The sequence below is a fragment of the Suncus etruscus genome, chromosome 1 (genome assembly GCF_024139225.1).
Source record: "Suncus etruscus isolate mSunEtr1 chromosome 1, mSunEtr1.pri.cur, whole genome shotgun sequence".
Lineage (NCBI taxonomy): Eukaryota > Metazoa > Chordata > Mammalia > Eulipotyphla > Soricidae > Suncus > Suncus etruscus.
Window position 1 is genome coordinate 89,406,585 of NC_064848.1, and position 26,794 is coordinate 89,433,378.

General features: G+C 37.5%; 1 protein-coding gene across 2 annotated transcripts in view; it reads right to left on the reverse strand.

Annotated features, from left to right (window-relative positions):
• Positions 1-26,794, reverse strand: part of SLC25A13 (solute carrier family 25 member 13) — a 241,485-nt gene that overhangs the window by 132,809 nt on the left and 81,882 nt on the right. For both annotated transcript variants that reach the window (XM_049784608.1, XM_049784602.1), the window contains exon 4: positions 19,541-19,656. In XM_049784608.1, coding sequence (XP_049640565.1) covers positions 19,541-19,656 — 116 coding nt within the window. The remainder of the gene's footprint in view (positions 1-19,540; positions 19,657-26,794) is intronic.

The window sequence follows — 26,794 nt, forward strand, 5'->3', positions numbered from 1 at the left end:
CAGAAAATTTCCTAAGCTACTGAATGTAACTAGTGGGAAAGGTAGGGAATCTTTAAAAACATAAATCACACTTGGATTAAGTGTCAGAAGATCAGGCATTGGCCATTCACTCCTAAACCTTGGATACCATCTATGGAAACAACCATGGTTTTCTACACCATCACAGTGGCATTAACTTACTCCAGAGAGGGTTCTTACGACTTGGAAACAGCAACAACCTGCTTTCAGGGTAGGATTCTCTGTATTGTCACCTACTGGTGAGATGAAACCAGAAGATGCTCCACATCACCCTTACTTCAACATAGGATCTGTACAGAATCCAGGATCTCTAACTAAAGAAATCTGACAGCAACAACCATGATTGTGAAGAGCTTTTACTGGGACCACGAGAAAGACTTTGGGGTTGGATAGCCTAGTATGCCTGGAGCTGGATACCTCATGGATAAGGTCTCCCTGCTTTTAGGCCAAAGGTTTTTCCTTTCTATTTCTCCCACATTTTGCTGTGCCTATGCAAACAACAACTGCCACACACACATACCTTCTTTTTGTTGTATTTTATTTATCTCTTTTCTTAAAAAAAAAAAAGAGCTTACTAAACCTTCTGCTATTGTATTAATGATTTTATTGGAGGTACAATAACTCACAAATATACTTGCTACTGAACTTTTTCTTCTCTTCCTTTTTATGCTTTAGTCTTTCTTTCTAGTTTTTTGTTTGTTAGTTTGTTCTTTGGGGGTCACACCCCAGGGATTACTTCTGGCAATACTCTCAGAAATCACTCCTCGCAGGCTCGGAGGACCATATGGGATGCCGGGATTCGAACCACCATCCTTTTGCATGCAAGGCAAAATGCCTTACCTCCATGCTATCCCTCCACCCCTTTTTTCTTTTTTTTTTTTAGTAACTTTGCTTTCCCTCATCTTGATGCAAATGTATTATGATCCGTTATATCAACTATGTGATGCATTTTCTTTAAATTAAAAATTAAAAAAAAAGAAATCACAGACAAAATTTGTAAAATTATTCATAAAAAGGGAAAATAGTATGACAAGAAGCCTGCAACAGAGGACTATATATTGCATGATTGCATATATATGAAATGTCAAGAAAATTCATAGAGATAGAAAGTAGATTAGAAGTTCTAAGGGCTGAAGACAGAAGGATAGAGAAGTGAAAAATAAGAGGGGTGAGATTACTAAAGTATAACATTAATTATTAGGGTGATGAAAAATGCTCAAAAATTGAATGCGGCAAGTGCAGCACAGATCTGAATATACAAAAAGCTACCGAAATTCATACTTGAAGTGAACAAAGTATATTTCAATAAGCTATTGGCTTTTTGTTGTTGTTGTTTTTAAGCCCAGTATACTACATATCTCTAACTAATAAAAGACATTTATGTATTTGGACTCGGTTTTCTCAATCTATAAAATAGGAATTAAATATCTAATTGAGAGAGTGATTCTGGAGCTAACTCTGCCTAGAACAGGGTTATAAATATACTATGTGACCTTTAAAATGAAAAACTGCAAAATCTAAAGCCACAATTATACTGAAAATTGCTATCTGGGCATCAAATATTTACAAATGATGCAAAGAAAAATCAGGCACAGTGTTATTTGGAAATATCATACTATATACAGTTCTCAAAAAGCAATAATTTTCCACAAATATTTAAAATCTATCTCTTAGCTCAAATACTTGTGCATGAAAAGTGATAAAAAACTAAGTAATTTTCTATTATGTTTCTGAAAGTATAAAATTAGGAAAAATTAAGATCCTGCACTCTTTACTAGGAAGGTTTTTCAGATAATAGAAATATTTAATTGGCAAATTACTTGCACATGCCATTAAGTGGTTAGACTGAATTTGTTTTTACAAATTTTATGGGCTCTTATTCCTTAACCTTCACTGCACTATAATCTCAAATCATCAAGGTCTTCACTTATGCAAATTTTAACTTTCAATGTTTTGTTTCTATACAGAATAAATTAATGCACTTTAATTTCTAAAATATTCACTCTTTGAAGCTGCAAATCAATGAAAACGAGTTTCCCATTAAACTAAAAAAAGGTTCATCAAGCTACATTATTTCAAATGCTGAACCATAATATCTTTCATAGATCCTAAAAATGCCATTAATACAATAAACACAAAAAGGATGTTTGTATTAACCCCCAAAATAATTCCTCTCAGAGGCAAAAGGACAGTCATCGAATAAGCAACACTTTATCATCGAACCACTTCACCAGGTGCTTTTTCTAGCCTGTACTAAATCCCTAAAGAAAGTTGTGTTTTGGTTCTAAGGGAAATAAATTCCACCCTGCTGATATGGTTAACAACAGCTTATATGGTGATTGTCTTTTAAGCAGGGAGGAAAAGACAAAGTGTTGAATGCTTAAGCTAAATAACGTGATGGGAGTATGTGGATATAGACCTAACTCCAACTGCCACATTGTTCCAGTATCAAGGTTGCCATTTCAAATCCTTCTAACAAGTGCCATATTATATTAACCACAGTGAAGGGTCTGAAGAGGAAAGAAGTATGCTGGTTATAGTTCAGATTTGCTCAAGAAAAGTCTAGGGAAAAAAACAGGTGCCATTAAAACACAGTAAGTGCAGAATAAGTACTTCACGCACTCAGGCAAGGTGTGCTGTGTATTATTTTGAAAGTATGTGTGGTGTTGGTACATGTGCATTAGGATGCATTTAAAACTCTTACAGTATTGTACTTTGGGATGGCACTACCCTAACATGAAGCCAGGTAGCTCCCAGAGAGGAACATCCCAGAAGACACCTATGATTCCTAGGAAACACTGCACTTTCTCTCAAGACCATTTCTGCACCTATGAAAGAGCCATAAATTGTGCCAGCCATTGTTCAACCGCTGTATGAACTTGGAGAGCTTGTTCCAAACACATTCTCAAGCCCCACACCCAAAGATCTTAATTCATTAGAGTTGAGATAGAGCCAGAGTGTCCACAATCAAAACAAATAACCCCACACTAATACAATGAAAACAGGTGCAGCTTTATTGATAAGAATCTTCCTATTCTATAAATCCCCCATATTAATAGGCTACTAAATCATCCTGGTGAGTGCTGGTTTAACAATAACAAAAAAAAGGTCAAAGGACAGCAGATATTTAGCACTAGATACTAATCTATTACATACATTCTCTAAGTCAACATCAAGAGGCCAGCCAAGATGTTTTCAATCTCTCTGCAAGAAAAAGTTCTGTTCAGTTGGGTAGAATAAATCAGCAGCAGACACAAAATTGCAAAAGTAGGTTAGCTAAAACGGTGTTTGGAGGCATATTACCTGGCTGTGGTTACTTTCAGATATGTACTGCTTGCTTGCTTTAATCATGTTGTGTTAATTACCGTTAACTTTCATCACTACTACAGAACACAACCAAAATAAATCCAACTCTTTGAAATTCTTAAAGCACTACAAAGAATCCTAAATCATTCTCTAAATGAAAGTGTAATATCTATATTGTTTAAAAAACCAATTTCCTAAGCTAGTTTTCTTAGGCAGATGTTATCAAAAATAATTTTCTTGCAAAAGCATTAACATACATTTAACCCTACTTAAATGCTTCAAGAGCAGATGTACAACAAATGTACACCCACAGTGATCCTATATTAGTATAAAACTGTTTTATTTCAATTAAAATGTCTAACTATCCACCCCCAACATATACCTAAACTGTAATTTTCTCTAAGAACTTCCAATATGTTCTTGATTTTGTTTCCTTTATCAACCTATCAGAGCAAAAACTGCTTTGCAACTGTTGGAAGAAATCAGTCATTAGCAACAAGATTACAGCAAATTTTCCAATTTAGAAAAACTATATTTTTATCTCCCTCATATACTGGAAGAATAATGGTATAATTTTACTATTTTTAAATGAGCAGTACAGTTTAAAATAGTCACATTTTACCAGTGCTCCATAAGGATTATAAAGATATACAGTTGGTTTTCTTTAATCTACAATCTTTTTTTCCAATTCAGAGGTTCTTGTTCGCTCTCCCTGACTCTGTCTGTCTGTGTCCCTGTCTTTCTGTCTCTGCCTCTCTGTATCTGTCTGTCTCTGTCTCTCTCTGTCCTCTCTGTCTCTTTCTCTCGCTGTCTCTCTCTCCTTCTTCCCTCCTTCTCCTCCCCTAAGGTCAAAAATCCCCAATTAGGTCTGTCCACACTGACAATTTTCCAGAAAACAGCTAAGCTCCAGACAGTAGTTAACTAAGGAGTGAGTTCACAAGGCTATTGTGCTTTACTTTCCAACTGACATTCTTAGACTTTCTCAAAAAGCCTGCTTGTAGTCGCCCCAACCCATCCTGCCCCATTTTTAAAATGGAGAGATGATAGCAAAAAGTACAATATTTTAGTCATTTGATCACGGAAGATTCTTAAATTATCCTACCAATTGGAAGTGCTCACTGATACTACTATCTTTCAAAATTGAAGTCATTACGGTCAATTGTGCAAATCCGTATTTAGCCTTCTGTAAATGGTGGATTTTTGACCCAATGAACTGGAACAGTTTCTGAACAATCTCTAAGGTCTTAGACAAGACACTCAGAGCAAAGTCATAACACAATCCTTAGTAATGTTTATGTTATTTACTTTTAGAACATACTGGGCCCAGAGGAGTCAGTGCAAGGTCTCAAAACACCCACTGGGAAAGTGTTCGTGGATGACTTCAAATCTCACTGTCACACGTGTACCCAGCACTCTCCAGCTGGCCCCATTTTCAAGCTTGGTATCTATGCCATGTATGAGCCCTGGGGCCAAATTCCAGTCACACCACAGCCATGTGAAAGCATCATGAAAAGGGATGCAACTACTGGCAAGTACCACAACTAAACACACAGGGAGAACTGACCAGAAAGAACAGATCTTCCAAGCACTTGAATACCATAGTGATGGCCAGTGAGCATCAGAACCATCATTATCATAATAGTGGTCTTCTTTCACTCTAGGCCAAGTGTAAAAATCCTAGTGAAGATCACAGCTAACAATATTCAAGCACCACAACCAGGCACTTATGTGACTCTCAGGCTATATAACAATATCAACAATGAAGGGAAATGGACGGAGGTTAAACACATATACACACATACACAAACACATATTTATACACATATTCTTAGTCAGAATCTTATTCTCTACTAAAATTGTATATATAGAATGAAAGACACTTTTGTGTTGAAATACAATACAATGAAAATCTTCAATAGAGGGCCAATTAAAAAAGCTGAGTGGCATTTTTTTTCTATATAGGAGGCTCAGGTTCAGTCCCCAGCACCAAATGGCCCTTTGAGTATCATGCTAGGAGTAGCCTCTGAGTCCCTCCAGATAAGGCTCCAAACCACAAAATAAAATAAAATATTGTCCTACTCTAGGACGATTTACTCAATTATGGTATTATTTTTGTGAAATACCAGAATCAATGCAAAACAGTATTTTATCCCAAATATTTCCTTCTGACTCATATTTTCAGTCTTCAGTTATCTTTTTAAGCAATACTTTTTTTTTTTTTTTTTTTTTTTTTTTTTTTTTTTTTTTTTTTTTTGGTATTAGGAGCAGCAGGTCATACCTAGCAGTGTTCATGTTTAGTCCTGGTTCTTTACTCAGGAATCATCCTGCTAAGCACAGGAGAACCGTATGGGATATTGGATTGGTCACATGCAAGGCAAATGCCCTATCTGCTGTGCTGTCACTCTGACATGAATATTTCACATCTTCAGTATCTATAAAAATTATAAAAAGTGGCCATTTTCCAGTGAGCTAAAAATTCACAGTTAAAGTTGTCTTCTCTGGAGTCTAATAAATATTGTTATAATCTAAACTTTTATACTTAATATTAATTTTGGGTATCTAAACTTTTATATTTAATATTAAATTTGGGCACATAACTACCCACTTCCATACTCCCACTCATCATTTTCTACAACCTAAATCAAAATGACTCATGTATATTTACATAATTTTTGCATCTACAGATATGGTATCACTGACCATCCCTAAAGAGATACCAGATTCACTTTCAGCATGGCAGGTTTGGGGCAGATGTCTTGCTCAAAACCTAACTGTGAATACAGAAAGTATTCTGCACACTACATTAACTAAAGTTGGTATTTAGAATTCATCTTATTGTTTTTTTTTTTCACCCCCACCCCCATCTTATTGTTTTGTGAACTTTTGGGGGGACCACACCAAGCTTGGGACCATGCAACACTCAGGTACTACTCTTGGCTCTGCACTCAGAATTCACTCCTGGAAGCCTGTGCAGACCATATGGGACGCTGGGATCAAACCCAGGTCAGCTGCATGCAAGGCAAATAGCCTATAGGCTGAAAATAGTTCTGGTCCCTGTTCTGTGCATTTTCTTCTGATGTTACACATCAAAGTTCTTATTCAAATATTTGATAACACTAGATTCTTCATCCCTAAGAATTTCTCAGTCTTAAATAAATGATTACATTCGAGCTTTATGACTAAGAGGAAGATCCTTTTTAAAAAAAAAAAAACACACACACACAGTACTTACTACCACTTTAACATACTAAAACTTGCTATCGCTAAAGCGATAGCACAGCATTAGGGCATTTGCCTTGCAAGGAGCAGTATGGGGACCTATCGAGATTTGATCTCCAGCATCCCATATGCTCCCTCAAGCTTGACAGGAGTGATTTTTGAGCAGAAAGCCAGGAGTAATCCCTGAGCATCTCTGGATGTGCCCTACCTCCCAAAACAAAACCAAAAATAAATCCAACAACCCAACCCCCGCCCCAAATACCTAAACTTACAATATCTATCACTTAGCAGTGAAGATTAAAGGACAAGAGGCTCCCAATAAAATACAAGTCTAGGCTCGTTTCTTTCGGATTTCAAAGCAATTGAACTAGTTGAAGAGCAAACCAATAAATGAGTCTCAGTGTGGCACCATTTTCTATTTTGAAGTATGTAACGGCAATAATAAAAAAAAGTTTTAAATATGATGACTTGCACTTGGTTCAAGTGCCCTAGATAAAAAGAAATTCCTATCTTTTGGCTGATCACAATCCTTTGAGATTTGCTAAAAGCAAATGCCCATTTATACATATTACTCAAATTTATGGCCATTCATAGATTCCCTGATACTTTCTCCAAGCTCCAGAGTTTAGAACCTTGGCTTTAAGAATCAAAATTTACTACAGCCATCTCCCTCTCTACCTGCCCCACTCCCCTCCCACCTATCACCATCACTTAGATTACTATATTGGATGCTTATTCTCACATAAAAAGAATGCTAACTTTAAAACTACATATAAAACATTTTATAAAAATCTATTCACTGTAAAAATATAGAAGACTTCAAAAAATATAGAACACTTCAAAGAGGTAAAATATATGTCAGAGAGTATGCAAATAAATGCATTTTGTTCTTTGTTGTGGGGGAGGTCGGGCTGCATTCAGTGGTGCTAAGGGCTTATTCCTCTCTCTGTGGCCAGTGGTTGCTTCTGGAAGTGCTCATGGGACAATTTTAAAAGCAGGGAACCACTGAGGTCAGTGTCAATGGCAATATTATTTCAATGGCATAATTTAAAATGCAGCCTAAAATGTACTATGGGACAGAACAAACTAAATTTTAAACATACTTTAAATTGTGACTCTCAGTGGACTAGTAATTTACTACCATTTGAAACCTGACACTGTACTAGACAATTAGAATACAGATCTTCCACTATTTATTAGCATAGGTATTAACGATGGCTACTAAAGAAATAACTAAAGCAATGTGAACAAAAGGAGTTGATCACAAGTTAGCATCAAGATGAAACCAATCACTACAGAGTTTGCCACCAATTATTTCAGATGAACAGTGTCATTTAAAGAACACACATTCTAAAAAGTCCTAACAAATGTGCTTCACTTAACAAGCATCATTAAATAAGAAAGTTGGGGAAATTAGTATGTTTTGGAAAATACTGATCACAGTGTGTCTGCTACCAGTCTGTAAGAGGCCCAGCAAAGTCTTGTCAAACCTTGATTGAGCTTCTCTATTTACAAAATGGAGTGACAACCTGCTTCACAGATGGAGGGGCTGGGAAGCCTGTTATCATTGCTACCTCTCTTGCACACATTTATTACAATCAATGCCATAAAACCCATGTTTTCTAAACATCATTTGGCTCCTGAGTCTCTACACCCAAAAATCCCATAGGTAGCTTTTCCCTAATGTGTACTCCTCTGTCCATGTCTCTTGGCCACATACCACAATCAAAGGCATTCTTTATCATCTTCAGCCTGTACAAATGTCACCTCACTTCCTCTACCACTCTGCAGTTCTCCCTCTACTCACAATTCTGTTTAGATCCAAAGATAAAACTTTCCAGAATAAAGTACATAAGTCCATTTCAACAAATTATCTGGCCATTAGTAATAGCAAAAAGACCACATTATAAGAAATTATACTAAGAAATCTATTCAAAAATATTCTTCCTGAAAATTATTTTCTTTTAACACAATCTTAACTAATGCAGTCACATGTTCTTAACCCTTCCTTCCTTCCTTCCTTCCTTCCTTCCTTCCTTCCTTCCTTCCTTCCTTCCTTCCTTCCTTCCTTCCTTCCTTCCTTCCTTCCTTCCTTCCTTCCTTCCTTCTATCATTCTCTTCATTCCCTTTTTCGTTTTGGGGGTCACGCCCAGCAGTATTCAGGGCTTACTGCTGGCTGTGTGCTCAGGGTTCACTCTTGGCAGTGCTCAGGGATGCCAGGAATATATGGTGCCAGGGATCAAACCTGGGTCAGCTGTCTACAATACAAACACCCTACCCTCCATACTATCACTCTGGCCCCATGTTCTTTATTTCTTTAAAAAAAAAAAAAAAAAAAAAAAAGACTACCTTTCTCTATCATCTAATGCAGTTTGAAACCAGAAAGGGCTCAACTGAGTTATAGACTACTAAGACTAGAAAAGGTCCATGTGGCAGCATCCCCACCACCAGAGGGAGGCAATAAGACACAGTTGGCTCTGACTAGGTGAAAGGGACAGGTTATTTAAACCCCCAAATGTCATTTTCTCATCAGAAAATATTGAGAATGACAATAGTGCTGACCTCCTTGGTTGTTAGAATAATACAACACACAAAGTAGGTATATAATAATGACCAACAAGTTTCAGGACAATAAAAAAATGACTTGGCTGAAGCCCATTAGATACAGTAGGATAGTACAGTAGGTATGAAACTTGCCTTGCATGCAGCTAAGTCGGGTTCAATATTGGCATCCCTGAGACTGCCAGGAGTGATTCCTGAGTGCAGAGAGTAGTAAACCTTGAGCATGGCTGGGTGTGGCCCCAAAACGAAACAATCAAACAAAGCAGGAAAAAATTACTTTCTCTGGATTCTATATAAAAAACCACATGCTTCTGGGCCAGAACAAGCTGTATCTACTTCCTTGTTGGTTCTCCTTCCTTTGCTTTGATCTTCTTCTTCCCAGAGACAATCAAGAAGAAATTAATTCTTAAGAATGGTTCTGTGATACAACAGAAAAATCTGCTGAAGTTCAAATTCCATGACCTCTCCTTAAATGACTCCACCTCTGGCTCACAATTCCAATCCTTTCTGCAGAGCAGCCCATAGCATTTCACCTCAATGGTTGCCACAATTCTTCAGTCACTCCTCCATGGTCAACTGCAATCTTCTTCATTCCTCCTTCCCACTTAGCATTCATAGACAGCACACCTTGTGATCATATTACATATTTGCTAACTGTCTCTCTAAAATATAAACTCTATGATGAGCTGGATATTTTAGGTTTCTTGCTGCTACATCTTCAATCTTCAATAATCATACAACACAGGTGAGGAAAGGAAGCATTCAAGTACTATGCCTCTTTTTACTCTTCTTTTGTCTTGTTGAGTTTAATAATTTCAAATGCCTCTAGTTGTTAATAACTACCAAATTTCTATCTTCTACACTCAATACTCATATAGCTAAGTGTATTTTGAAAACTAACTGGACCCAAACAAATACATCCCTAAAGTGAACTCTAGCTCCCTGGGTGTTACCATCAAGCCTATAGTTCTCCCCCATTTTGATTAAGAACTCCACCCTCCTCATTGGCCAGACCAAATATTTTGCAATTATTCTTTTTTTTTGTTTTGTTTTCTGTTTTTTGTTTTTGGGTCACACCTGGCAGCGCTCAGGGGTTACTCCTGGCTCTATGCTCAGAAATCACTCCTGGCAGGCTTGGGGGACCTTATGGGATGCCGGGATTTGAACCACCGTCCTTCTACATGCAAGGTAAACGCCTTATCTCTATGCTATCTCTCGGGCCCTGCAATTATTCTTGTCTCAGTATAATGAGGCCCCATTATACTCCAGCACAGAACCCTGTATTGCCAAAATAAACCACATATTCCTATCTATATAACCCTAATACCCAGTATTTCACTGTGATTACAGAAAGCCACAATAAATGCTTATGCCTGAATTACAATCATGGTCACATTTGACAATTTTATTTTTAATCTAGCGAAAGGTTTATTCACAATACAGCATGGTACTATTAATATAGAAACCAGATAATGACAATCTTGTGTCAAAAAAAATAAATCTGTCAATGGTTTCCTAGCTCATAATTCATTAGGGTCTGATGTCCTAACCTTGGCCTCCCTGTTAAAATGGTATAATGAAATTGTCCTATTGTTGTATGCAGACACCTCTGAGCACAAGACCTTACAAAGAAGAGTTGTTTGGTGAACATACAGATAAACTCCAAATTTTCTCTACCAAAAAGGAAAAGATTTAGTCCATTCCTATGGCACAGGGTAGTTAGATGCTCAAACAGATCCTGGCTCTGAATCTAATTACTATATCTTTCTGGCAGCACACTCTGTCTTTATATATTATTATAACAGAGCACTCCCTGAACACCCTGATTCCTACTTTAAAATTGCTCACATACTAGAAATGTAATTAGGAATAAAGCCCCATAGCAGAGTTCCACCAGAACCCACTGATAAGTCATTGTCTTATGCCATCAGTGACCAGTGAAAATGAAAGAAATGTCTTGTGTTTTCTTTTGTTTTTTTTTTTTTGTTTGTTTGTTTTGCTGTGTTTTTTTTTGTTGTTGTTGTTTTTTGAACCTCCTGAGTAAGTCAGGACAGTAACCCTATTTGGGATTTTTTTAATAGCCATTTGCCTATTATTATTTGTATATAATAAGGCCTTGGTTTTTGTGTGTTAGTTTTGTAGCTTGATACTTTGCTATATAAACCTATTGTTTCTAGAAGCTTTTTGGTAGTCTTTAGAATTTTGTAAAAATAGTATCATGTCATCTGCAAACAGTGAGAGCTTGATGTCTTCCTTCCCTATCTGGATGTCCCTAATATCTTCTTCTTACCTAATTGCTATGGCAAGTACTTCTAGTACTATGTTGAATAGAAATGGTGAAAGGGTGCAGACATGTTTTATTCCAAATTTTAAAGAAAAAGCTGTTAGTGTTTCTTTATTAAGTATAGTATTTGCCAGGAACTTGGAATAAATGGCTTTGACTATATTGAGAAAAGTTCTTTCCATTCTATCTTGTTGAGAGTTTTGTTTTTTATTACGAATGGATATTGAGATTTATCTCATGCTTTCTCTTCATCTATTAATATGATCATATGGTTTTTATTTCTTTTTTTTGTTGATATTGGTTATTACTTTGATTGACTTGCATATGTTAAACCATCCTAAAGCAATCCTTAGGAAAAAAAAGATGGGAGGCATCACTTTTCCCAACTTGAAATTGTACTACAAAGCAATAGCCATTAAAACAGCATGATACTAGAATAAAGACAGACCCTCAGGTTATTGGAATAGACCTGAGTATTCAAAGAATGTTTACCAGACATACAATCAATCTTTGATAAAGGAGCAAGAAACACAAAATGGAGCAAGGAAACCCTCTTCAAAAGTGGTGTTGGAACAACTGGTCAGCCACATTAAACAAAAACAAAAACAAACTCAGACCTTCATCTAATCCATGCACAAAGTACAAATCCAAATGAATTAAAGTCCTTAAATCAGACCTGGAACCATAGATGTACAGAAGAACATGCTGGTAAAACACTCCATGACACTGAGACTAAAGGAAGCACTACTTTCCAAAGAAGTGGAAGCAGAGATAAATAAATGGGACTACATTTAACTGAGAAGCTTTTGCACCTCAAAAGAAATAGTGACTAGGACACAAAGGCCACCCACAGAATAGGAGAAAATATTTACCCAATACCCATCAGTAAAGGTTCTAATATCTAAGATAAACAAGGTACTTACAGAACTTAACAAGGAAAACAAAATCTAACTCCATTAGTAATGGAGAGAAGAAATGAACAGATGAAAAGATACTTTTTCAAAGAAGACATACAAATGGCCAAAAGACACATAACTAACCATCAGGGGATGCAAATCAAAACAACAATGAGGTTCCATCTCATGCCATAGAGACTGGCACAAGTCACAAAGAACAAAACAATAAGTGCTCATGGGGATGTGAGGAGAAAGAGACTTTTAATTCACTGCTGGTTGGAATGCCATCTATTCCAGCCCTTCTCAAAAACAATATGGAGTTTCCTCAAAAAAACCCTGGAGATTGAACTCCCGTATGATTCAACAATACCACTCCTAGGAATGTACCCTAGGAACACGCAAAACAGAATACAAAAATGCCCTCTGCACGCCTATTTTCATTGCAGCTCTATTTACAGTAACCAGAATCTGGAAACGACCCAGATTCCCCACATCAGATGAGTGACTAAAGAAACTGTGGTACATATGCACAGTGAAATACTATGCAGTCATCAAAGATAAATGAAGTCCTAAAATTTTCCTATACATGGATAGACATGGAAACTATTATTCTAGGTAAAATAAGTCAGAGAGAGACACACACAGAATAGTCTTGCTCATCTATGGTATCTAAGAAAAATAAAAGATAATATTGTAATAATACTCTAAGGCAATAGAGATAAGGCAATTGAAAGGACGAGCCCATGATTATGAAGCTTACCACACAGATTGGTGAGTGCAGTTAGAGAAATAACTACACCAACAACTATCATGACAATGGTAGTTGGTGAAAGAAATAGAATGCCTGTCTCGAAGATAAGCAGAGGGTGAGGGAGAAGGGAGAGAGCAAGCATTGGTGGCGGGAAGGTTGTACTGGTGAAGGGGATGTACTTTTTATGACTGAAACTGAACTACAAACATGTTTCTACTCACGGTGCTTAAATAAAGATATTATAAGATTTATTTAAAAAAATAAAGTAAATGACAATTTATAAAAAAAAATAGCAGCAAATCTATCAGTACATATGGTCCCCTGATCTTATCAGGGGAGCATAGAGGGGAAAAAGACACTGATCACTACTGGACGAGGTGCCATCTTTTATTCCAAGAAATCAAAGCTGTGTGAGTACTGCCGTAAGTGATAGCCAGTGAATTTATATGAAAAACCAGAGCTGGACCAATACTGCAACCAGACTGTGCAAGACCATCAGAAGGAGTATGTGTACAAGCCTCCCAAGTCAAAGGAGTGGGACCCTGGCAAACACCAGGACCCAGAATGCAAGCTCTACAGCCTGAAACCCTCACCACCTCATGTACAACCCCATGCAAAAAAAACAATAAAATAAACTTAAAGTGTTTGCAGAACCCTGAAATCACTAGCAGTACCCAAGGAGAAAGAAAAAGGAAGAAGTTTAGAAGTATAAAACCACCACCAACATTGTGCTAATCAAAAAAAATCTAAGTATAAAGAGTTAAGTCCTTAAAATGTATACTCTGAAAGCTTTATAAGTATTTCCTCACATAATAAATGTATAATTAATGTTACTTTGGTCATTAGTTCTTTCCTTTGCTTCAGGGACTAGACAATCAACAAATATAAGTTCTTCTTTCCGCCTCCTACCCTGCTTGTCTTCTACCATGATTATACTCTTTGGCACATTCCCTCCCCTCTTATATTAAACAAAATTTGGTATCAAGGATGATCAAGTTCACAGCTCTTTAAATTTTCTACTGAGATTTTATATTCAAAGTGTTCACATACATAGCAAAAATCTATTAAAATATTCATGAACTTCAAAATAAAAGTATTATTGACTCTACAGTTTAAAATTTAATATAGTTCAGGGGCCAGAGCAATAGCACAGTAGTAGGGCATTTGCCTTACATGTGGCTGATCCAGGACAGACCTTGGTTCGATCCTAGGTATCCCAGATGGTCCCCCGAGCCAGGCGCGATTTCTGAGCACAGAGCCAGGAGTAACCCCTGAGCATCACAGGGTGTGGTCCCCCCAAAATAAAAAAAAATAGATTTAATATACTTTAATTCTTCCCACATGCTTATTTTTACCATATAAAGTTAAAAGTGTACTAGTGTCTGCATATGATAAATAACATGGATGTACTTTCATTTTCAATCTTCATAAACCTCAACTTTTTCTAATAATAAAGTGGACAATAGATCTATAGATTTATAGATCATTAAATACATTTTGATAGTTTTAAAAACCTAAGGGGTGGGTCAGAGAGAGAAAGCAAAGAATAAGGCATTTGCTTTTCATGCATTCAACTCCTGTTTGATCCCTAGCATCACATATAATCAATCACCCAAGCACTGCTAAAAGTGATCCTTGAGCACAGAGCCACCAGTATCCAAAAAAGCAAATCAAATAATCAAAAGCACTAAGAAAGTAATTTTATACATATACATATATATGATGGTACTTGAATAAGCATCCACTGTAATAGTATTCAAATTATCAGCAACAGTTTTATTAAAATAACTAATATTAAAAAATTAATATTAAAATATTAATGTATTTGGGGGCTAGAAAGATAGTACACCAGGTAGGGTGCTTGCCATGCATACATCTGACCTGGTTTCAATCCCTGAGTTCAGGTCCCCCAGCACTGTCAGGTGTAACTCCTGAGTATAAACTGTTCTGATAACAAGTGTCAATACCGGGCCCGGAGAGATAGCACGGCGGCGTTTGCCTTGCAAGCAGCCGATCCAGAACCAAAGGTGGTTGGTTCGAATCCCGGTGTCCCATATGGTCCCCCGTGCCTGCCAGGAGCTATTTCTGAGCAGAGAGCCAGGAGTAACCCCTGAGCACCACCGGGTGTGACCCAAAAAACAAAAAAACAAAAAACAAACAAACAAGTCTCAATACTAACCAATATGATTATAAAGAAGTATAAAGGGAAGGATTTATCAGATAAGCAAATTGTTTTTAGGAGCTTAAATTAACGATTTACAAATATATATTAACAGTAGGTTAAGCAAATAAACTAGAGGCCTGTTGTGAAATACTATATAGCAAAAAATATGAACAACCATATGAATATTATATAGAGCATTGATTTTTCAAATTTGTGAAACCTAAAGACCAGTGAAAATAGTGTTCAAATCACTGACAAAAATAAAAATCATTTACATTTATTGCAATGTACATGCTAGATTTTAACTTTATTATTATAAATAAAAATTCTTTTTCTATTTATACATAACCAGAAATGATTTAACAATCAGAAACAGAGCAGTATTATAAACTGTTAATAACAGAAATCTTGAACTTTCGATAAAGTAAAAATTTAATTTAAATAATCTCAGTACAAAACTTCTCCTTATTTTTAGAATATTTGATAACGCAGTGTATCAGAGACATTGGCATCCATTCTATTTCTCTGTTTGCTTTATATCAATTATAGGGTTTAACAGTTAAATGGCAGTATGTTTTTTGAAGATTGGCAGGAAATTTTTGCAGACCAGAAGTTCAAAATTACACTGTGATTCAGTGTAATGACACAAACCTAGGTTACCACCTAACTACTTTATACCTAGGTTACTATCTGTAACCTACTGGAATCACTGTCAGATATGGAGTCTTTTGTTATTCAAATATTATTATTCTGGGGCCGGAGAGATAGCACAGCAGTGTTTGCCCTGCAAGCAGCCAATGCAGAACCTAAGGTGGTTGGTTCGAATCCCCGCATCCCATATGGTCCCCGGTGCCTGCCAGGAGCTATTTCTGAGCAGATAGCCAGAAGTAACCCGTGAGCACAGCTGGGTGTGGCCCAAAAACCAAAAAAAAAAAAAAAAAAAAAAAAAAAAAACATTATTCTGCACATAATCACATGCTCTGAAAAGGTTTTGTTTTAAATCATTCTAAACAAGACAAAATGCAAATGGAATCATTATTAAAATATTTTCTTCTGTACATATATAATCACAATTTATTAGAATTTCTCCCTTATGTGCTATCCTACCATATTATGCTACAATCAGAAATTGCATTTATAATATTAGATGTGTTTATATCAGTACACATTGTGAAAGCAAAAATATTAGAGATAGATTTTCCTTCAAAGGGATTCAGAGAATAAACTGGATATCAAAGTAACTAATTTGGTCTAATCAAAATCTTTTCATTCTAGCAAACATAGGGGAGCGATCTAGATTTAAAAAAAAAATAGGGAAAACATCGACAAAGTTTCAGAAAACAAAGCAAGCTTTCACTGAAATGTGAAATGGACCCACTCTTCACCTGAATTCTCACTAGGTATAGCAGAACCAGTGTCAGTGGGCTCAGAGCACTGACAAATATTGGTGCTGACTGAGCTCAGGCACAGAAGTGCTGCACACAAACCCTTCTTGCAAACACAATACACAGAGATCAAAAGTATGTAACTGCTCTCCTTTGGGTGAAATGCAAGGGGAGGAGACATGCACAACTAGAAGCTTCCATGGAGCCCCTGAATAAACTTCTGCCTCGTGTAAACACCGTATGTCCTATGGCCACAAAAGATAGAGCAAGTCTGGGAGATGAAAGACAAGCAAGAGTTTTATCCCTCTCAACAGTCCATGCTCATATCTCTCAAAGGTAGTTCCTTAAGAAAACAATCTTCAGGAAAAAAAGGGTAGACAAAGAGCTAAGGGAGTAATCAGAGATAACAGTGTCAGGGCACCTATCTCAAACAGACAGATTATCAACAGGAGTATCATGTCTTAATATCATGGGTCTAGGAGAACAGGATTGACTAATTCTGACCTGTTCTGCTCAACCCCACTTCCTTTTGTTTTTTTTGTTTGTTTGTTTGTTTGTGTGTGTGTGTGTGTTTTTCATTTTGGGCTACACTCAGTGATGCTCAGGGGTTACTCCTGACTATGCATTCAGAACACTGGGACACTGGGGGATTGAACCGCGCTCTGTCCTAGGTTAGTGCATGCAAGGCAAGTGCCCTACTGCTTGCACCACCACCACTCTGGCCCCAACCCCACTTTTTTTTTTTGTGGTTTTTGGGTCACACCCAGCAGTGCTCAGGGGTTATTCCTGGCTTCACGCTCAGAAATTGCTCCTGGCAGGCACGGGGGACCATATGGGACACCGGGATTCGAACTGATGACCTCCTGCATGAAAGGCAAACACCTTACCTCCATGCTATCTCTCCGGCCCCAACCCCACTTTTTTTTAAACAATGATTTCAACCCTCTTCTGAGTTTCTTAGAAAATTGACTAGTTTCTATCTGTGAAACATCCAAGTTTGTCTATAACATCTCCTTTAAGCAATCCTCTACCACGGAAGACCCTACCACTGCTCTGACATCGACCTGCTTCCCTTAACACTAAGAAGATTTGACAACAACAACGATCTGCTTACAGACAGGGTTCTCTGCATTGCCCTTTAATTGTGAAGTGAAACAAGAGGACACTCTGTACCATCCTGACTGCAATGTAGGATATGAGATTCCAGGATCTTTAATACAGAAACATGATACCAACAACAGAGACTGTGTGAAAAATAAAAGTGTATTGGCACTACAGACAATGACCTGGATTGGACAAACTAGTTTGCCTGGAGCCTAAAGTTGATCTTATGCCAGGAAACTTCAGGGGTAGGGTCTCCTTGTATTTGGGCTAATGCTTTTCTTTTCCATGTCCCTCATATTTTGGTGGGCCTATGCAAATAATAACTGCCACTCTAACACCATTTTTACTGTGCTCCTTTGACTCTAATCCTTAAGAAAAGCAACCCACTTAAACTTTTGAGGTTAACTTAAACTAATATGCATGTGCATGGAAATGTAAAAAAGTACTTTGCCTTCAATGTTTAAGGCAGGGGTTTCAAACTCAATTTACCTGGGGGCCACAGGAGGCAAAGTCGGGGTGAGGCAGAGCCACATAAGGGATTTCACTTACTGAATATTTGCAATAAAAAAAATCACATTAGTAAGGAAAAAAATCGCAAAAAAAATCGCATTGAACATTTGCATACCCCGAATGGAACTGCTTGGGGTATGCAAATGTTTAATGTGATTTTTTTCTTACTAATGTGATTTTTATTGCGATTATTCACTAAGCGAATAATCGCGAATACTGCGATATTTGAAGGCTGGCCGCGGGTCACAAAATGTTGTACAGAGGGCTGCAAACAGCCCACAGGCCGCAAGTTTGAGACCCCTGGTTTAAGGAGTTACATAAGTCCTATGGCTTTAGATTGCTTTGTGTGCTGCTAAGAAATATTATGTATTACAGTCTGGAGGTTGAGGGGCAAAATAATCGTATATGGGTTCTGTTTTATTTTTCTTAATATTCTTTGGCTGAAAGTTCAAAGTTAAGATATCAGCAATGGGAATACTGAGAATTCTGTTTATGGGTGATTGTCCTTCCACTGTAACTTTACCTTGTTCTCTTTCTTTGCATTTTTGTTCTCATAATTAAAAAAAAACTAATAAAAAAAACAAAAAAGAAAGAAAATTGACTAGTTTTTTACTAAGGTATGTGCTGTCATAACAATCCAGAGGCAGCTATATCCACCCCACAACATTTCAGAAATATCCAAAATTATTCTTGGGCAAAAGATAGCTTGTACATTTGCCCTACCTAATGAAAAAATATAAAAATCTAGGGCAATAAAGATAGCCCCTTGTGACCTTGAAGAATTCTGTGCATTATACCAAGGTAGTCTAAGTAATTCTGGCATCATAGGGCCTGAGCTTTACTGCAACCTGAAGCCTTGCACTGAAATGCCAGCCAAGTTGACACAGAATCAGCCATATTGGCTTCTTCAATATGCTTGAAGATGAGTCTCTGCATTCCTTAAGGCCAGCTCTACATTACAATTCCAGAATCTTTTGGTAGCTTCTTGATAAGACTGCGTATGTCATCTTTCAGTTTAATCAAAAGTTAAGATTACGTGCTGATATTAAGTGGATATAGAACATCCTCTGTTTCACGAAGTAATCAAATTCTGGGCGATACCTATGAAAGGAAGAATACTGAAAGAGAAGTAGCTCAATATTCTACAACTTTCATATACAACTGATAGGGAATCTACTTTTTGGTCTTGGTTGCTCCCATTAAACTGGACCATCAAAACATTGCAAGTAACTCTTTTCAAAGGGCCTGTTAATTTCTTAAAAGTATTTTCATAGGCTTCCTTCCTGAAGAAGAAGACAAAACAAAGCTCACACCAATCTGCACATAGCTCTCTTCTCTTACCAAACGTAACTTCTCCTTTGCCAGCTTTGTCAAACAGTTGAAAGGCCACCATAAACAAAGCATCTGGGGCGCACAGGACAGATTCAAATGCTACAAATTCCTGAAAAGATATTAACCTGAAACATAAAACAAGAATAAAACATAAAGTCAGGAGCTCATGGAAAATAAAAGCAAACACAAATGCACAGTAAGGAAAAAAATAGAATGTCACTGTCAAAAAATAAAATGCAACATGTAAAACATTTATAAACACTTAGTATCTTCTTTTACATATAGTGGACTGAAATAACAATGTACAGAATCTGAAAGACATGACAGGTTTGAGGATATGGTGACACATTAAATGCTTTATAATTACAAATATAACTGTTTTACCCAACATATCATTTTTGTTTCAGGTCTGAATCTTCCTTCAGGCATGTTGTTGGATCCTAGAATTAAAGCTTAGATTATTTTAGGTTAAGATGTGATTGTAAACAGCAAAATAGAGCAGTTTTATCTTTTATTAATATCTTTATATCTCATGTGAAATGATTAACAAGATTCATTTATTTCTGTATCTGTTTCAAGATTGAATTGGGATGAAATGGGATAAAGTACAGAAATGTCAGACATAAAATGTGATTCCAAGGAACTTTGAATTATAAAAAGGTACTAATAGTATGCATCTGAATTCTAGTAGAAAATCAAGGAAAGCTTTGTTGCAGGAAAATAAATTAGCTGGGCACTAAAATTCAAGTCTATAATAATGACCAAAGAAGATAGGGCATTTTAGACTGGCAAATAACTATATAAACACAGGTACAACAAAGCAAAGAAGTGACCAGAGAAACACTGCAGTCCACTACTTTTATGCAGAGAACCATATATACAAAAGCATGCAAAAATGAGATGATCAGTACTAGAACAACAGCACCGTGTGCCTTGCATGCAGCCAATCTTGATCAATCCTTGGAATCCCATATGAAGCTGCCAGGAGTGATTTCTGAGTGCAGAGCCAGGAGTAAACCGTGAGTGCCACCAGGTGTGGCTCCAAAACCACCCACTCCATCCACAATAAAAGATGAGAAATATAGTACCAGACAGTCCCTGAAGGCAAGAGACAAGCTTGGCCTTTCTCTAGGAAGCAAGACATAGCTAGAAGTTATCAAAGCAATGAGAACTCAAATCTGTGAGAAAGATCAGGACAGAGCAGAGATGCTTGACTTCTAACAAGTAATCAGATTCAGAATAGCTTTCCGTTGAATGTTTTTTTTTTTGCCACTCTTTAGTATTTTATGTATCCAAATATTTCAGTAATGCAGTGAGATGGTTTAAATCTCATATCTGAAAAATAGATATAAATAAAGGAAATGGAAGTGCTTCATATAGGTTTCAGAGACCAATTACTTTTAAACAACTAGTAGATAACACATTTATATAAAGTTAGCTTAATGAGTTCCTAGTGTGGCACCTGATTATAATGATGCAATAAGAAAGGAAAAACCTCATCACATTTACAGAATTATTTCTCTTGTCCACCACTCACCCACCACCTTTTTCCCAGTGTACAACAACCATCAGGAACTGCATGTTTTAACCACTGCTATAGTCTATCCCATGGACAATCTAGGTACCACAAGGCAGGAGGTGGTAGTGAGTGGAAAAGAAGATAATTACATGCATGTTTACCTCTAAAATACAAACATTGAAATGTCAGATCCAAGAGAAAAAATTCAAGCACTAAGGGACAGAAACAGAAAAAGAGAACTAAAAGAATGGAGGGTGTTTCACAGAGGTACATGTGTAGAATTTATTTCCTTTTCTGTTCTAGGTATCGAATTCAGTGCCATAGACAGGCAAGATGAATGTGATATCACTGAGCCATTTCCCTTGCCCCAAAGTATGACATTTAAAGAATAAATTTTTTTTTTTTTTGGTTTTTGGGCCACACCCGGTAACGCTCAGGGGTTACTCCTGGCTATGCGCTCAGAAGTCGCTCCTGGCTTGGGGGACCATATGGGACGCCGGGGGATCGAACCGCGGTCCGTCTCCTAGGCTACCGCAGGTAAGGCAGGCACCTTACCTCCAGCGCCACCGCCCGGCCCCAAGAATAAATTTTAATATAAAAAAGATCTTTACATTTATTAATTTTGTGGGAGAAAGGTTGGGCCACACTTGGCAGTACTCAGGGGATATCCTGGTTCAGGAGTGAACCTTGGCAGTATTCCATTTGGAGACAGAATCTTGGGTGAGCCACAGGCAAGACGGAGATCTTTACCTCTGGTCTCAAAATTTGACTTTTATGCTACTTTTGTTTTGTTTTGTTTTGGGGCCACACCTGGTGATGCTCAGGGGTTACTCTTGACTATACACTCAGAAAATCCTTTTGCCTTAGGGGACCATATGGGACACTGGGGGATAGAACTGCGGTCCTTCCTGGATCAGCCATGTACAAGGCAAATACTCTACCACTGCACTATCGCTGAGGCCCCTAGGCTACTTATTTTGAGAAAACTGGTAGAAGTTAGTTATTTGTATAAGGTGAAACGATTACCATCTGGCATCCTGGCCATAAAATGCTGGCTACATCTGACCATGAGAGAATTTGGCTGCTATGGAAAAATGAGAAGGAAAGGAGTGGGAAGAAAGGCAATCCATACTGAGAAACAATGGAGGAGTATGTGCTTCGTTTAGAGAAGGATGCAGCACCATGATGCTACAGCTCTAAGATTGTAAGGAAACAAAGTGTGGTTTAAAATGCAATAACAGTCACTTGCAGAGGACATTTTAAGGCCTACATATTTTTATTTGTTTGGGGCTACAACTAGTAGTGCTCAGGTTTTATTTCTGGCTCTGTGTTGTTCATGGATCACGGCTCGAGGTGCTTGGAGGATGTAGGCAGAGTAGGGGATTAAGAAGTAGTGGTTATACACCTTAATACCTTTGCTATTTATGTCTCTTGCCCAAGACCTTGCTTTTTTAAATATGTTGCAAGAAATCTCTGAAGACTTATGACTTAAAAAATATAATAATTGGAGCCAGGGCAATAGTACAGTGGGTAGGGTGCTTGCCTTGAATTTGGCTAACCTAGTTGGACAACCCCCTGAGCTCCATATGTTTCCCTGAGCCTGGCAGAAGTGATCCCTAAAAGCAGAGCCAGGATTAAGTCCTGAGTACCATCAGTTGTGGAGCTAAAACTGAGTACCATCAGTTGTGGAGCTAAAACAAATACAAAACTAAACAAAAGGGGCTGGAGTCATAGCACAGCAGTAGGGCATTTGCCTTGCACAGGGCCAATCCAGGACAGAACTTGGTTTGATCCCGGTGTACCATATGGTCCCCTGAGCCAGGAGCAATTTCTGAGTGTAGAACCAGGAGTAACCTCTGAGTATCACAAAGTGTGGCCAAAAAAGCAAAGCAAAGCAAAACAAAACAAAAACAAAACAAAAGACAGTTGTTTGATTTGAAAAAGGATCTGGAGTAGAGTAAATATTTAAGAGATAAAGGAAAGATATAGGGTGACAAACTCAGATGGCAGGAATCTAGTAAAAACAAAACAACTATTACTAGAAAAGGAAAGGCTAGAGCAGTCAAGGTGAAGTTGAGTTGTTAGAAGCTGGTAACAACATTGGACATTGATGGACAAGAGATAGGCAAGTCAAAAAGCTTCTAACTTGAGAAACTGCAGGGTACAACAGTAGTGAGATAAGTGGTGGAGATAACATAAAAAAAAAAGCATTAGAAACAATCAAGTAAAAGAAGGAACTTGGGGGCCTGGAGAGATAGCTTGCCTTGCAAGCAGCCAATCCAGGACCAAAGGTGGTTGGTTCAAATCCTGGTGTCCCATATGGTCCCCCGAGCCTGCCAGGAGCTATTTCTGAGCAGACAGCCAGGAGTAACCCCTGAGCACCACCGGGTGTGGCCCAAAAACAAAAACAAAAACAAAAACAAAAAAAAGGAAAGAAAAGAAAAGAAGGAACTTGGGAGAGAGTAACACCATTCTGACTATATTAAATGTGATGCTCTATGGAACATTGAAGTATGGTGTCTATTAGGAAGGACCAATATGGAAGACTGGTATGAATCAAACTGAGTCCCTTCCCCCAAGTTCCTATTGAAGTCCCCAAGCCCTAAAACTCAGAATAGGATCTTATTTGAACTCAGGTTCATCAATAAGATGAATTTATACTGGAATACAGGGCAGGCACCAATACAGTATAAATAAAGCCCTCATCCTCCTTCCAGGAGGCTTGGCAGCTGTGGACAAAACCCACAAAAACTGCAATATCAGTAATAGTGCTTTGAATTCCTGGATAACTTCATCTATTTGATGTCACCCCTATAGGAACACAATAATTTTGATGCCAATGTTTAAAAGCAAATGAAGTAACAGAATGGTCAGCTAACAAGTGCTTATTAAATCTTCTGCCATTGTCTTAATTACTTCATTGGAGATTCAATAATTTTCACAAATTTGCTTGCTACTGTACTTCTTTTATTCTTTCTTTTCTTTTTTATAAAAATTATCTTTTCTTCCTTTTCCTTTTTTTTCCATTCTTTTTTTTAAATAATTTTGTTCTCACTTATATGGAAAAAATATATTGCCTGATGACATCATTGGAGAAAAAATAATTTTCACAGATTTGCTTATCATTGTACTTTTTAAAAATTTTTTTTCTTAAAAAATTATTTTCTTTCTTTTATTCCATTTCTTTTTTATTTTATTTTTAGTTTTTGGTTTTTGGGTCAAACCCGGCAGCGCTCAGGGGTTACTTGTAGCTCTACACTCAGAAACCACTCCTGGCAGGCTCAAAGAACCATACGGATTGCTGGGATTCAAACCACCATCCTTTGCAAAGCAAATGCCTTACCTCCATGCTATCTCTCTGGCCCAATTTCTATTATTTTTATATAGCTTTGCCCTCACTTATCTAGAAACAAATTTTATGGTCAACTGAGATGCAAAAGTTAAAACAAACTGAGGTAGCATATTTCTATTTTGCCTTTGAAGGCAAGGATTAAGGCAGCACACATAAGCAGTGCTAAGGGGAGCATATGTATCGCCAGGGAATTAAACTGGGGTCAGCTACATGTAAGGTAAGTGCCTTGCCCTCATACTATCTCTCAGACTCCAACCCACATTTCTGTTCAATAAGCCAACTGATTTGTGGCACTTAGTTATATCAGCCCTAGAAAACTATTATAGATTAGGTTTGGAAATACAGATCTGAAATATTTTACAGAAAGGCTATGAAAAGCCAGGGATAAAATGACACAGAAGCATTTGGATGAGAGTTGCTTGCCCATCAAGCTCTACCAGGAGCCCACAAAACCACCTGTAAGCCTCCAGGATATTCCAAGTGGGCCAAAGGTGGAAAATGTATAAACGAAGGACCACTGCACAAGACTAGGGCATAAGTCAAGAGAATGGGTGATCAGAGAGAGGAAATAAGTTAGGAATGGTTCATGGCTGAAAAAAGGATTGAAAAACTGTTGTAGGGGCTGGAGAGATTGCCCAGTGGTAAGGTGCTTGCCTTGCACACAGCCAATTCAGGATGGACTGTGGTTCGAATCCTGGCATCCCATATAGTCCTCCATGACTGCCAGGAGTGATTTCTGAGAGCAAAGCCAGGAGTAACCCCTGAGTACCACCAAGTGTGACCCAAAAATCAAAATAAATAAATAAAAATTTAAAAAACTGTTGTAGAACACTGAAGCAGAAGAAACTGGCAATATGTTTCTGACTGCCTAATTCCCTTTCACGTGCTTCTCACCCCTAGCTCTGCTCTGATTTGCCACCAACAACCATGCAGTCATATTGCTCCACACTTTTTACTTACTGGCAGTTTTTCCAGGCAGAAAACAGATTTGCTACATTATCTCTGCATAGACATTATCATAGAATTACAGATTGATATCTAGAAAAGGGACATCAAATTCAGTTTAAAAAAGAACATCTTTCCTCTCCCAAGATGGAATGAGAAATCTGAAGATTATCTATGAGGGTGAATAAATCCTTTTCTGGCAATATTGATGTGGTTTTATAACCACAACTAGCCAATGAGTACTTTGGTATTTTAAGTATGTTACAGATACCAAAAAGGTATATAATTTGGTAATCCTGTTAGATACAAGTGTTCTATATCTATGTAGGAGGTATATAGATGAACCATGAAATCATAATGTCTTACTAGTCATCAAGATCATTTGGGGTTTTTAAAAGGTAATCTGACTAGAAGGCTATTGAAATAATTATATAGTACTAAATTCATTTACAACATATCTTAAAACATTTGTAAATATTTTTCACAAGCAGTATTCCAACCATGCTTTACAGATTTAATGGGTATAAGTTACAACAAAGAATACAAGCTTAATCAAGTTCAGACCTGGTTGGGCAGCCCACTTTGCTCCTATTTTACCCCCGGCTCTCAATACTTCTTTGACAATGTTAATTACCATTTAAAATAAGTCACATAATTCAGCTGATGTCTAACACTCTTTCATAAGGCACAATATTTGGCATTAAGGCTTTTCTGTAAATAGGATATAGGCACACGTATAGAAGTCATGTACATTGAGACCTAGAACCACTAAAAATATTGGGGGAAACTAAGTTCTAATAAGTAAAGGTTTCAGCCACCGGAGACTAAAATAAAGGACATTACTTTTGTTTTCTAAACTATAAGAGCCCTTTCTCAAATTCATTTAGAATAGCAACAACTTTACAACTCTTTTTTTTGTTTTTGTTTTTGTTTTTGGGGCCACACCCATTTGATGCTCAGGGGTTACTCCTGGCTAAGAGCTCAGAAAATGCCCCTGGCTTGGGGGGATCGAACCGTGTGCTTGCAAGGCAGACACCTTACCTCTAGTGCCACCTCACCGGCTCCAACTTTACAACTCTTAAAAGTTCAGGTACAGCACAAATGCAGTCACTATGTCTGCATTTGGCCATCTCCATAGAGTCATTCTATTCTATTCTATTTCAAGCCATGAAAATTATGGGCATACTGACCTTGAAATTGAAGCTGGCAAACTTAGGAGGAGTATGAGAAAAATTCCCTGCCCTGCAGAAGCCATTCCTGTTGTACCCATATTCAAATCATCACTTCGCCAGTGGCCAATCACCCTGGTTCATCATTTATCTATGGCTTTCTGCAGATACCAATCTGACCAAAACTATCAATAATTGGTTTGAGAACACCAGGGCTTTTTTTTTTTAAGTGAATGTGGATACCCACCCTGTTTTCTCATACTTCTGGAAACCCTGGC